Source organism: Pleurodeles waltl, chromosome 10, assembly GCF_031143425.1.
Source record: "Pleurodeles waltl isolate 20211129_DDA chromosome 10, aPleWal1.hap1.20221129, whole genome shotgun sequence".
NCBI lineage: Eukaryota > Metazoa > Chordata > Amphibia > Caudata > Salamandridae > Pleurodeles > Pleurodeles waltl.
In genome coordinates, this window is record NC_090449.1 from 68,386,217 (window position 1) to 68,401,339 (window position 15,123).

The 15,123-nt window shown below is 43.0% G+C and overlaps 1 protein-coding gene across 1 annotated transcript in view; it reads right to left on the reverse strand.

Moving 5' to 3' along the window:
- Positions 1–470: 470 nt before the first annotated feature.
- CACNG3 (calcium voltage-gated channel auxiliary subunit gamma 3) overlaps positions 471–15,123 on the reverse strand; it is a 209,336-nt gene continuing 194,683 nt past the window's right edge. The window contains exons 2-4 of the mRNA XM_069209696.1: positions 13,126–13,209; positions 8,026–8,166; positions 471–3,843 (exon numbers count right to left, since the gene is read on the reverse strand). Coding sequence (XP_069065797.1) covers positions 3,329–3,843; positions 8,026–8,166; positions 13,126–13,209 — 740 coding nt within the window. The 3' untranslated portion in view covers positions 471–3,328. The remainder of the gene's footprint in view (positions 3,844–8,025; positions 8,167–13,125; positions 13,210–15,123) is intronic.

Genomic DNA, 15,123 nt, shown 5'->3' on the forward strand with positions numbered 1-15,123 from the left:
GGGGAAGCAATGGGGAGAAACATATGGGGGGGCTCAATAAGATCTGGGTGTGGAGAAGCTCTTGTGCACAAGATAGCAACACAGTGCAGTTGGGAATAAGTGCATAAGGGAGATGGCTAGAAAACACACACTCTCATCTAACACAAAAAATGTAGTGCTTGAAAAGCAAGTAGTGAGAGGAGAGATGACAAACAGCAGGAAAGAATGAGTGCGCCATGGGAGGGACAACCACAAGATTGACAAGATGAAATACAAATGAGATTGAGAAGAAAAGCCACCCAATAATAAGCAAAGGGCGGGCTCTAATCCCCTCCACGTTCTTGGTAACCCACAATATGCCTCACAACAGATATCACAGGCATTATCTAATAGGCTTAACTTAAAAAGCAAGGGTGATAAGAAACTCGAAGAGTGAGATAAAGAGACAGGAAGTGTAGGGTGGTGGAAAAAAGTCAAGAGTAGGCAGCCTTGATGTTTAGCAACTTTGGGCATTTTCCAGGCTGGGCCCCTAAGACATACTCCGGGCTCCTGCATTTATTTATTTATTTTACAGATTAAGCACTGGACATAGGGTTTGTAAGTGCACTGTTTGTTTTCTAAAAGATAGGAGAGGCATTCACCTTAAACCCGGCAGCAGATGTCAACTAATGGGGCGAACACCATTGAAGGTGCTTCGCTAAAGTGGATCTTCTGCATGTCTTTAACGTAACAACCATTAAGTTGAGGAAGACCGGCGAGGCATGAACATCAATTACCAACAGCCATTTGAAGTTTCTGTCTTGGGTAGCCAGGCTCTGCTTTTGCTTGCCCTTGTCTGAGGCTCCATGAAATAGGAAAGAAACAGGGTTCTTGGAGCCATCTTTATCAGCACATAGAAGGCAAGCAGAGGGAGAAGAGTTCCTCCCAGGGATTTCATTCTAGGCCAAGGGTGTGTGATGTCACTCTCACCACCACTAAGATTTTAGTGAATTGATGTTCATGCCAACTCCCAACATCTATCCACCAGACAAAAGTCTGTGGAGTTGTTTTTTCTACTCTCCTGAACACTCGCACCCACACCAGGATGCTTTTCTGATTGCTGGCTTCAATTATGTATGCAAATAAAAAAAGGATCACCTTGTCTGTTGTGTCCTCCATTATCAGGTCTCCATGCCCATCACATATCAGCTGGACTGAAGGTGTGAGCTTCACAAGTCACTCATGTCACCCATGGAAGTACTTGAAGGAAGAACACCCAACCGGTCACAGGGATACAATATAGCTGAAAGGCTGTCACACACCTGCTAATAACAGTGAGACAATCTTTTCTGGAGCAGTTCCAATTTCTAGGCACACAACCGATGATGTATCTTATTCATTTCCTGCTGTAAGAGTTTTCCATTCCTAGGTATACAACATTTCAAAATGTACAAAATTACACTTAAGGGGACCTTCACTTGTTTTAAAAGTATTTTGTTCGCCAAGTTTTACCTTCTGTCAGATTTAAATATGAAATACCTTTCTCATCTATTTTAGTGGTTTACTTTTATAAGCATAGTTTCCTTAAGCTGTGCTCCACTTATGAATTGACCTCTGCCTTTGAAACAGGAAATTACATCAGAAGGAGACAGGAAGTGCAATCTGCTGCTTCCGCGGGGCTGCAGAAGGCATTGTCAGCCCTCTTCTGAGGAGTGCCACACATCAATGGCAGGTCACAAAATGAATAACTCAATAGGCACATTAATTTCAACAAAGTAACCAATAAGGTAGATGAAAAGAGTAGTGAATGCTGACAGAAGTTAAACATCAATAGTAAGGAACAACATATTTTATTTTTTTGTGAACAGTGTGTGTCTCCTTTTAAAATATATTTTGATTCACACCCCCTCACCCCACACCTTCCCAAAGTGGAAAACCCCTGGCAGTGGAAGCTAAATTGTGTAAACAATTGAGCCCGAGGCCCTCTTCCTATTTGTTCACGGACATTGTTGCCCTCCTAACCCCAAAAGGAAGATCAAACACACAGAACCTATTTTTTTAGGGTTCAGGTGGACTGAGACAGTTTTGCTTTGAAGACCATAGAGGACTGTGGGAGCAGCTTCACGGGTCAGCCAAGGTGCACCAGCATCAATAAATAGGCTTTTAGTGCAGGTTCACCTCAGCGGTTCACCACTAGCCTCCATGGCGCATGAAGCCCACCACATGTAGGCACCACATTTGCTAGTGACACATCAGTGTGGATAGAAACACAAGATTGTGCCCCATTCTTTATGTAACAGTAGGGTTGCCGTTTGGTGCTTTGCCTCTTGGGCAGGGCTCCATGCATGGGAAGACCATCTACATATCATTTCTCACACCACAGACATTATACCAGCCACCACCGGCTTTCTTACACTACACATGCAAAATGACAGTTCTTTGTACAGACAGTCACATAATCTTGTGTCCAGCCCATAACCAGGCGTGTGCGTTGATGGTCCCCCTCCTCATCCAGGATAACTGGCACACTGCTTCCAGTTTGGATCCTCTGGAATAACCAGGGTTTGCACCTCCAGAACAAGGTCAGGGCAGAGCTTGCCTGACTGATTCCCTCAGCACAGCGTCCACGTTGGCGTATCAGCGTCCATTATGTTCTCCAAGCCTCTCTCGCCTCTCACAGTGACTGGTTGCTTGTTTTTTTGTTGTTTTTATTGTTTATTTTGTGGGCGAGAAGAAGCTTGTTGGTGAATTTTGACTGGAGATTAGAAATTGGTGGTAGGTAGCGTGATGATTGTCATCACGGTTACTTATGACCAGCTGGCCTTGTCCAGGGAGGGACCGGTGGAGTGTCATGAAAGAGGTTCTTTAAAGGGTACGCTGACAATGGCATCTTGCGTTCCTGTTTCCAGGGACTATCACTTCTTCAACCGTCTGTCCAAGTTCCTGCAAGAGCTAAGCCATGGCCGGGTTGAGATGATGCAAGGTGAGCTTTTTTTATCCTAGGAGCCTGATTTTCAGGCTTCAAATTGTCCATTCATTCAGCCCAGCCTCATTCACAACCTGTGCCCTGAATCATGCCTTGGGTTGAGGATTACGTCCATGGAGTGTCCTGTTTCAACTTCTGACAAAATGCAGCCTTTTCCTGTCCTGTTTCTTTATCTATTTGCTAATGGAAGAGTCATGATGGATTTAAAAAAAAACATTTACATTTGTTTGGGTGGGAGAGGAAGACACTGGATAGGGTGCCAAATAGCCCCTCTCTGGATCTGCCCTACGCTGGGCCTTACTATATCACATTAACATTGATGCAGGCAGCGGATTGTACCAAACTGCACTGGGAAAGGGGTGTTTGAAAGAAGATAGACCGGCTTCAAACCGGGGTTGTGCGTCTATTTACTGGGTTGTTCTGCAGCGACTCCTTGAGGTCTTTGGGCAGAGAATTGTGCACCTGGAGGAAGTTGTAGTCCCTTTCAGAGTTGAGCAGCATGCCCATGGTCACCTTAGAAGGATCTCTGGACAGGGTGTACAAAGAGATGTCGGTGGAAGGGATGGCGCTAAAGCCTTTGCTGACAGGAGATGCATCCCTGGAGCGGGGCTCTGTGGATCGGGAGCTGGAGCGCCGGCGGAAACGGTACCGGTAACTGGGGATGCGCGTGAAAGCTGACTTTTTGAAGAGGTCAGAGCTGGATTTGGCCCTTAGCTGCCGGTGCTTCTCGATGAACATATGGACTGCGATGACCCCCACCATCTCTGCAATGATGAACGAGAGGGCTCCAAAGTAGAACGACCAGCCGTAGGAGTAGTTGCTCTTTTTGGAGTCGCTTTGACTTGGATCGCCGGCGTTGGCTGAGATGTACACAATGATGCCGATGATGTTGCTTAACCCTGAAAGTTAGAAGAGGACAAGAACAGGTCAATTCCCTTTTGCCAGCTCTGATACACACACAAATTATTTAGCCAAGTTGAACCTGTGACAGGTGAATGGGATAACATATGTCATGACAAGCTTGTTCTAGTCACAGTGGGCTACGCAAGAATCTTCTATGAACCGTTGGTATATTTTGAGGTTATGTATATACCAATGGTCTTCTGGTAGATATCAAATGTGTTTACACTACTCCAATACAGAATCAACCTTCTGAGGGAGGCTAGTGTTCCATTCTTGAACTCTAGGTGACGTCCATTGCACCATGGAGACGTGAGCTTTAAAAATATTCTATTGCAATGTGCTATTCACAGTAAAGAGGGAAGAACGTCTCAAAGCAAGTACTGGGGAGGCATTTATTGTACAAAAGAAGAGAGCTTTCACTATAAGAGGCACCTTCCTTTATCACAAGAGGTAATTTTTTATGGAAAAAGAACAGTTACTATTTCAATATTGTGTTCATATCCTGTGAAGAAGTTCGGGTCATTTTTTCATCATATCTCTCATTCATTCTTCTGTGTCTGTACTGGTGTTGACATATGTGTCTCAAAAGAAAGAGTGGACCAACCTGTCTGAGACTGATGTGCAAACAGGTTTGGTGCCTGTTTGAGATAAAGCACAGTACCATAAACACTTCAACAACCTACTTGTATACATGTCAGTGCCTCCACCTGGTTCTTGGGAGTACATATGAGGATTTCAATGGAAATTCTCACATTGTAGACTATGTTCCATTGTGGCTATATGGATAGCCGGGCCACAACAACATACATGCAGTGGGAATGCATGCTTAGTCCTAGTGACCCTCTGCCCCCACAAGCACTTGATACAGTAAATTAACAATGAGGGGTGCTGTGATTGGTTGCCATTAATGCTCTGAAGTCCCCATTGTAATCACCACATTTGATCTGTTCCTAGCTGGGGGCAGCATATGGGGGTATTGTGCACTCTTGAACATGGAACAGGCCTCATCTCCTCCCTGACTCACCCATGTGGACTATTGACTGTACTATTGTGTCCGACTATGTATCAACGAGACCACCTCCTGCTCAAATAAGTTGGCTGGATATAGTCTCCATAGTGTTACTCTTCCTCTCTCTTACTGAGAGACACAGAGAGGATCAGGAGACCCCGACCATCAATTGTAAACTACACATTGCAGCCTGAGTCCACCTACTACTGTCACCTAGAAGGCTTTAGTCAGATCTCTCTAAAAGAGCTTTGTCTGAACCCCCAGAGTGAATCAGGATTCTCAGATCTGCTCACAAAAAGGTAGGGCTGAAGAAAGTAGAAGGCACACCCTAAGAGGACTCTTCTATTTTTGATTACTCATCTTTATTTTTTTAGCTGACATCATGTTTTTAGAACATTCATATTCCAAAGTCACATCGTGACCCCCTAGACATTCAGCCAATCAGTATTCTGCATGCACTGCCAATCATACCTGGTTCCACTCATACAAACTGCATCGTTCAATAAGTTAACAATGTTCCTTTCTCCATCTGAGTGCACTGCTTGGAGGACCTGCCGGAACATCACACTTTTGGAGCCAGACACAAACACTCATATACTTTCCTGCAGGGATGATATTCTCACACTCTCTATCTTTGAACCTGGATCTGATCCCTCGGAGCTGTAGACAGTGGTTACAGTTGCAGATGTTGTTACCAATTCCTAATGTATTTGGTTATTTACTCCAGTCTGTACCCATGTTGAATGACCAAAATATTGTTTAAAAATATCATGGTGCAACAATATTGTGTCAAAAGTATTCTGTCCAATACATCAAGGGACAGACCATACAAGGTAAGAATATAATTTTTATGCATATAATATATTTCTTTTAACAATGTTGTATATAATATTGCTCACTTTAACATAGCTGTTTTAAATGATTTTTAAAATTAATTTAATATATTAGTTACTATATTATTTTAGGTAATATTATTATATTAATTGTTTTAGTATGGTTTGTAAGTTTTAATGTGTAACTAAAAAGTTGTTACAATAGTTGTTTTTTTATTTTAAATGAACTTTTTGAGTTAATTGAAAATGCAATCATACTTAATCATGTGAGTTATTTAATTGATTATCATTTTTATCATCTATCTGTATTTTGTGATTTACAATGTGTAATTTCATTTTTATAGTTAAATTACTAATTTATAATTTTAATTTACAGTGGAATTTGTAGGGTTCTAGGGTGAGAAGTTATTTAAACTAAAATGATTACTTTTGTAAATCAATCAATTAATTTATGTTTCTTAAATATTTAATTTGTGGATAATAAAGTGAATTATTTATTTGGTTATCTGTTATTTCAATTATTGGTTGCATTTTAATTTATTGATAATTTGTTTATAATTTTATTTAATAATAATTGTTTAAAAATGGATTATATATTTATTACTTGGTTTAATGTTGTTCTATTCCACTTTTAATGCTACTAATGATTCATTTATATATTTGTTTTCATTTTTGGTGTTTTTTTGGGTGGTCGGAGGGTTTGTATATTTAAACTATTCCTTTTCTTTTGTATTTGGTAAATTATTGTTGTATTATTCAGTTTTATTTCTCTGTATTTTGTTCTCTTTCATTTAATTATAGTGTTTTATTTTTATTTTAAATATGTTTTAATATTCTTATGTGAATAGTATATCTAACCCTCCAACACTTTCACTGCTTTGCTTATGATACAGTGGGAATAGTAAACTTATCCCCTCCCAATTACAACACTTTACCTAATGTTGATTAGATTGGAGTGGGAATAGTAAATTAAATCCCAAAAGATTCCAACAGTGTCCCTTCTGTTGTGTAGATTGGAGTGAGAATGGTAAAACTAACCATTCCAAAGTCCGACACTTTTCCTGCTGTTGCTTAATTGGTGTGAGAACAGTAACTCTAACCCCTCCAGAGTCCAACACATTCCCTACATTTGCTTAAAGTTGAGTTAGAAAAGTAAATTTGAAGGTTTTACACTTTTGATGGCCGAACGCCTTTCCTAGCAGTGTTTAGTTTTGATTGTTATCTTTTAATCAAAATAATACACTTTTATGGTTGCTATTTTAGCTCCACAATAGTTTTGACCCGATATTTTAGTAGTCTGGATACAAAGTTTGTAAACTTTATATTTTTATAAACAATATTTTTGACACAATAATTGGCCTTAAACACAAAGTGATCTTATTAGCTACACATGCAACAGACTAGACATCCTGCACATATCCTAATGACCACACCGTAGCTGGCCAAGCAATTATGCATGTGCTCACCATCCCTTACATTCAGCTTCAAATATTCTCTGTGTGCAATATTTCAACCAATTTGCTGCCTTATGGGATGTGCTAGATCAATGGCATGCCAGTCATCGGACACGAGTCCCATGGTTACTCTAAGACCCCTCTTCCCATAACTTGTGATCAATCTGCATCAGATCCAAGAAATCAACTCTAGATCCACTGCTCAATCTGGTGATGTACCACAACATCGGTAGCAAAATGTCCACTTGAAGATATATCAGGACCGTAATACAATTCCCAAAATATTGTCCCAATCAAGTTAATACTAGTAAATTTATTGCTTACCACGATGATTTATTGGTAGTTAACGTTATTTTTGCAGGCCAGTATTCGACCACGATATTGTGACTTAAGACTGCAGTCACTCACCTCACTGGACACATCAACAGATTCAATTTGATACAAGCATTCACAAGCCAGCTCTTTTCAGGTTTCTCTAATTCTCATCCAAATCCCACAAACTCTTCGTAATTACATAAATGTGGACTATTTATCACTTCATTGTCACCCAGCTGTTTGAGCTATATAAATACTATTACATATTTGCATACATATGTCAGGCAGTTAAATTCTGTTCTCAAGCTCATTTTCAGTCTAGCTACTACCCAGCACTCTTACGTCTTTGTCTCCCTTCAGTACATTTGCTACTGTGGTACCCACTTGGCCATCACAACTTGTGGTACACACTGTTTGCGTGCAGTCAATGGGTTGAGTAATCTACTGGTGCCTCTGGTGTGGGCTTTGTTTTCCTGTTGCACTCACTAGATGAATGCCATTGAGCACTGCTGCTTGCCACTCCCGGACACCAAGAAAAGCGCCATGAGGTAGGCAGTGTAAGCTCACCTGCTGACACAAAGAAAATCCCAGCGCTTAGGATGACATTGTGTCGACTCTTGTAGAACTCACTGGCAGCAACGCAAAGACCACCGAAGAAGAGAAGCCCCACACTCAGGATCGGGAAAATGCTGGAGGACCTCACAGCTCCTGCAAATGAAATGTAGGAAAATTCACAGTGAGATGGGTTATTAAAGCCCCAGCAAAAGAAATGTGGAAATACACACAGTAAAACGACTTACTGTAGCCTCAATGAGAGAAGTGTGGAAAGGCTTTTAGTCAAATGGATTTCCACACCCCATGTAAGTGAAGTGTGCAATAAACATAGTAAAATGACCTACGATAGCCACTGTAAAACAAATTTTTAAATACACTTAGTGAAATTATGCATCAAAGGCCTAGCAAAGGAAGTGTGGAAATACACTCAGTGAAATTACTTATTGTAGCCCCCTATGAAGATAGTACTGAAATAAATGTAGTGAAATGACTTATCCTAGCACATCCAAATGATATGTGCACATATACATAGTGAAATTACTTATCACATCCCCTGAAAGAGCAGTATGTAAGTACTTATAGTGAAATAGCTTATCACAGTCACTGCAACAAAAATGTGTTAGTACACATAATGGGAAATGTGTGAGAGCACATGGTGGAATAACATATACCCCTCCTTGAAAATAATGCGTGCAAAATAACATAGTAAAGCGGCTTATAAGAGTCACCCTCTCATTTTCATTTAAAAGTATCACATACATCTGTAGGGTGTGTGGTGTACATTGTAGGAGTAGGCAGTGGAGATTTATGGCACACATATAAGGTGGACGTGTATGGTGATTGTGCAGTGTGGGTGGATTTGTGTGTGATCATGATGTATGCAAGCAAGGTGGATAAAAATATTGGTTTTGGTGACTGTGCCTGTAAAGAGCTAGGTTACATCCAGATAAGAATTACCATTGGAACAGTGGCTTGCGGGCAGAGGCGTAACGGAGATCCCTGCAGCCTCAGCGGTGCGGGGGAGCTGCTAGCACTTCAGAGGGCCCCCAATCCTTCAGGGGGCTCCCTTGAGTTCAAAGCCAATTAATATCTGTGAGATATGGGAGACTCAGAGGACCTTCATGATATTCTGCAGGGGGTGGGCATCAATTCGAGTTACACAGCTGCTTGTGGGGTGCCCTTTTAAAGCTCTGTATAAAAATGTTTTGCTTGTGATGACAAGTTTACTGTTCAGTGGGTGTCCTGCTGGTAGCACAGTGTGTGAACCATGAACATGTCTATTCTATGCCTCTTTTCCATATGCCTATTGTCTGTTGACCTATGCACAATCTGACCATCCACGTGCAGGTGAGGCTGCCTCTGACCCTGTTCTGCTCTGAATAATTTGATTGGCCGAGTCCTTCCAGTGCAGTAAAGCACCCACTGTCCATGTAGGAACCTCTGTCCTCCAAAACATTAAAGAGTAAGTCTTCCACTAACATGATGGCCACCTTTGCATCCATATCACACTCCCAGAACTCAGAAGTGACCAAAGGGAACACACAGCTCTTTTAAAAAAAACAAATGTATATGTAAATACACTGCACTGTGATGTGTTCTTAAAGGTCTCTTTTACTGCCAGCGTGTGTCTCTGCCTCCTAGACCCACCTGCAACACCTCTGCTGTCAACACCTTCAAGCATGAGTCAGGTGCATGACAACTATCTGCCACTGATTGTGATGTGATGGACACTAGTGCCACATTTCCTATCTGCCCATCATTGTCTTCACTTTCTCTCTCCTGATGACACACGCCTGGCACAGAAACTGCCGCTCACAAGAGCTGTCTGGTCTCTGGCTTGCATAATGGCTCTCCAATGGATATATTCATGAGTGATATTTGACTCATTCATCCATATGTGAATTTTTCATTCGCCTTTTGATGTGCCGCTGAGGCAATGTTGGTCGTAGAAGGTCCATCTCAAAAACCTCCATAAACCTGAGGCAGATTTAGTAATTATTTTGGTGCGGGATGGATCACTTAGATTAAGATTTTTGTTGATGTACACCACCATTCATTTTGGCTCGAGAGTCTTTCCACCGCGGAAGATGTGTTATTGGATTCCCATATGCCTGAGCTCCTGCACCTCACCCTGCTCCTGCCACCTTTGGTGATTGATCTGATGCCATCCATGCCTGCAGCCAGCCTTTTCATGCTTTTCTTGGGTGAAAAAAATATGTAAGCAAGTGTGCCTGCTCTCTTTGTTGATGATTCATCATGAGGACTTCCTTCACCGGTTCTTTCTATTCTTCAATGGGAAGTGAGGCTCCATGTTATGTAGAAAAGAGTTAATAACACTGCCATCATCATTCTCAGGCAGGTGAATAAGTTTGGACAGGAGGATTGGCAGCACAGATCTCCTGCTCACCCCAAGTACCATCTGACTCCTGGTGATGTTGTACTTCTGAGATGAACACCAGCTTTCACAGCCTCTCCCTTCTCCCGGGCTGGCATGAACTGTGCTTTCTTGGATCCCCTGGTACCCTGGAGGAACCATAAATGTCCCTGATACACGCTCAAGGAATGGTGGCACTTTCAGCCAGTGCCACCACCTTGAACATGTTCTTTGAGGCATCATTGATGCTGATGCTAGGATCGCTAAATATTTCAAGAGCTTCCTCAACAAGCAGCTCTTCCATCATGGGCTCTGCCAGGTGCTGTGCACATCAAGTTGCAAGCTATCCATCAGGGGCATTGCTGGAGGATCTTCCTGGGCAGCCAGCTGCCTTTCATCACAGTCACTTACAGGTGCTGAGTATGGGCAGCTACTACCCTTCCATCATTGGCACAATCATGCGCACAACAAAGAATCTGAATGTTCAGCTGGCAGCCTTTCACCGTGGATGCAACTTTGAGCTCTGCTTGTGCAGCTACCAGCCTTCCGTCATGGGCTCTCCAGAGAATCTACATGTCCAGTTACCAGCCTTTCATTGATATCTCTATTGAGTGCTCTACATACCAAGCTACCGCCCTTCCATCATGGGCTCTTCTGGAGGATCCCCTTTTTCAGCTACCAGCCTGCAAGCAGGAGCACTGCCAAGACATTTGCATATCAACTACCGGTCTTCCATCATGGACTTTTCCTGGGTACCTGCATGTCCACCTACCACCTTTGTATCAAGGACTCTACCAGATTATCTACATGTCCACCTACCACCCTTCCATCATGGAATCTACCAGATTATCTACATGACCACCTACCACCCTTCCATCATTGACTCTACCAGAGTATCCAGATATCCACCTACTACCCATCCATTATGGATTCTACCAGGGTATCTACATGTCCACTTACCATCCTTTCATCATGGACTCACCTAAGTATCTACATGTCCATCTATCACTCTTCCATCATGGACTCTACCCGGGTTCTTCTTGTCCGCCTATCAGCCTTCCAGCAAGGGCGTTGCCAAATTACCTGTATGTCAAGCTGCAAGTCATCCATCATGGACTCCACCTGGAGATCTGCATGTACACCTACCACCCTTCCATCTTGGACTCTACCAGAGATCTACATGTTCATCTACCACCCTTCCATCATAGTCTCTATCAGAGTACCTACATACCCACCTACCACCCTTCCATCATGGACTCTAGCAGAGTATCTACATGTCCACCTACCACCCCCCCATTATGGATTCTGTCAGGGTATCTACATGTTCACCAACCACCCTTGTATCATGGACTCTATCTGGGTTCTTCATGTCCACCTAACAGCCAGTCACTTATGGACATGCTTGAGTGAAAGTATTTAAATGGTCACTTGATAAAGGTGTCAGTGGTCATCCGGCCTCAGCAGCAAGTAGTCTACACAAAGCTTCACCTCCACAGATGCATGCAGGCGCCAGTATAGCTTTACCAATCACTAAACAGTAAATCCTGGGTGGCAGGAGTAAAATATGTGCAATGCGGTAACATCTCTGTGCGCAAACCTGCCCGTAGGAGTGTTAAAATAGACTCCGGTGACTAGGAAGACACAAATCACTTCTGAGAAGCAGCACAAGCACACAGTTCGATGTACATAAGGAATTAATCAGAAAAGCTCGCCTCCAACATCGCTGTGCTATTTTCTGTCTGTTGTCTCTGCACACACCTAAGAGGTCTGCCTTGGGTATCCATATAGAGGTCCCACCCACACAAAGTACCTTCTTGTGAAAACAACTTTTTAGTCTGTTGAAAGCAAGATGAGAAAATACTACCTTCTCCCCCATGTAGTAGAAATTTTGCTAAAGCCAGTGGGGAGCTCTGAAGCCTTTGCAGATGTCACAAACCTGTGCTTGTTATGACCATGTTTACCGCACACATCAGAGATGCTGGGGATAACACTAACACACAAGTCAGCTGAGGTGCCCTTAAGAACATCCCTGCTTGGGTTTGTAATAAGTGCTTAACCTAACCTGAGGGCTAGACCTGCTTTTCTTATTCTGGATTCTACAATATTTGTGTATGTTAGTTTGACATGCTGTCTAAGCAGGGGCTGCTCCTCCATGAGGGCGAAGGAGCGTCCCCCACTCTGTCAGCAACGGTAGCTGCAAAACCTTTAAAAGGAAACAATAGTAAACAGTGTTTATTATCGTTTCCTTGTCAAGGGGCGGGGCCTCGGGGAGTGGCGAGTGTGAGGGGGAGTGTTCAGCACTCCCCCTCAGAGCGCATGTGTGTTTGGCCAACCATCTTGGGCCAGCCAAACACACATGAGCACAGGGCTCTCTCCAGCCCAGCAACACAGGTGCTTGGCTGGAGAGAGCATGCACAGGCTCTGAGCAGTGTCAGGATTGGCCACAAGGCAGGCTGGGTGCCAGTGCCTGCAACCAGCAGAGGAGCGGGGCGCGACGCGGAGTGGTGTTCGGGTAAGTGTATTTTTTTTAATGTTTATTTTATTAATATTTTCTACCCCCCAACCCCTCCGCTGCCCCCCCACCCCACCCCGCCCCCTTTAACACCCACGATCCGCGACTGTGTCGAAGGCGTGAACCTTGAAGACTTTTGGCTCCAAAGAAAGATCTCCAGGGCCTGTGCATCCCTGAATGCATTCCTGTCGCATGTGCACACACAAAAGATAGGATAGGTTCTTACGTAGTAAGTATTCCGCAGTATCCTGTTCATAATCCGCATCTTCTGGGAAATGATCAATTTTCTTGCAGACTCCGCGGAAATTTCCTGTAGGAGAGAAAAATAGACTTGTTTATATAGTTCAGAATTACATGAGCGGCTGACGACCTGTAGTCAGATGAGAACGAGTGGATGATGAAAGAAGTTATATTGAAGTATGTTTGTAAGCAATAGGATTACAACTACATGCCAAACGTCCTTCAGTCCCCTCCTCAAGCCTTTCCAACCACTCCTTCGGGGAACATCCTGTTCCTCACCTTTTAGGATTCCACCTACAGACCATTCCAGCCTGTCCGAGCTACACAAAGATAGACACGCAGAAACACACACTATCACACAACAGACCAATAAAGTCCTCTAAATCTTGACCTCCTTACATGATGTATTTGTGGCACATGGCAAGTTACTTCCACACTCTATACCCATCGATCAGTCCACCTGTTACACTCTTACACATTCTTTTTCGCCTGCTTTCCACACTCATCCATCACAAGGTTCAAACACAGCACTGTCCTTCAACACAACCTGTGAACGACCTACACGTTTCAACCCTTCTGAAGTTCACCCAGCATAAAAAAAAACATCAACCACCTCTTCTCATTTAGCTGAACCTCAGCACGTAGATGCTCTTTGAAAAGCCCGACACTTTCCTCTCTTAGCCGACACAACATTTCCACCCTAGTGCAATAACACTGACTGGTTCACTGAAGCTTGACTTCAAATTCACACAAAATCATGCCTACCCCATCTTGACCGCATTTCTCACCTCAAATATCCTTTCCTTTCAACAAGACGTGTGATCACAAATCACGCTGCACTCATCCCACTCTTGAGAATCCATTTTGAGCATCCACACCTTCCTCTGGTCTCCTTACCTTTCACAAACAAGTTTACGCAACTCACCAAACTAGTTGTAATAGTTGTAATATGATACAACCATAGTTGTTGCACACTACCTCGCTCCATCGCAACTGGCGATATTGACAATGATATACTTTCCTTCAATGAGCGATAGAAACTTTCTACGTGTCCATTGCTCATTGAATTACACAATGGTGAAAATGACGGGTGTGAATTCCACCCAGAGCTACTGACAATGCTTAGGACTTTTCAAGCATTCCTCCCATCACCTTTCGTGTGTTTGATGCAATGCTAAATGGCACTCTCTTGAAATGGCATAATCCTACCAAGGTTATAAGAGCTGTATGGGGCCTTAGCCTAGTGTGCAGCTCTGTTGATTTTGTGCTGAGCACAAATCTATGTGCAAAAACACCCTTGCCCCACCAAGCATGCAAACTACATTTATGTTTGGTAAGTGATGGGAGCCAACAAGAATGCTGGTATTGGAATCTCCTACATATATGCACAGATACAGACTTCCATCTCATTTACAGGTCAAGACTACCAGTAAATCCAGTTGGAATTTCTACTCAACTCTATCATCTTCACATAATTTACCATACATCATCTTCCAGTCATCCTTCACGGTAACTGGAACCCTATCCTGCTTAAGAGTGACAGACCTGGCCATGCATCATAAGAGGGGTAGGGTTCCTGGTGTGTGTACCAATGTAACCTTCCGATTATCTCAGTGAAAGCGGCAGCATTCTGTTATACCGCATCTTCACCATCACATTCTACCACACGCCATTCCAAATGTAGTCTGACCCTCTCCCTAATTCCTACACAAATACATCATGACATCGTCACACTTCTTCCTGTAACCTTCGATGGCTGCTTACAATATCCTACCAACTGTACTGCCTGGCTCCCAACCCCCTGAGACCACATACAGTGATAATCAAACATTGTCTTCTTCTTCAAACCTTGACATATATCATGTCTCATGAGTGTCCCACCTGATGTTGCCAATCTTCTCTCTCTGTCTACAGCACCCTTTTCTTCTTGACTTTTTTTAGTCTCCTCCCACCCAGGTGAAATGCTACTTTTGGTGAAATGTTG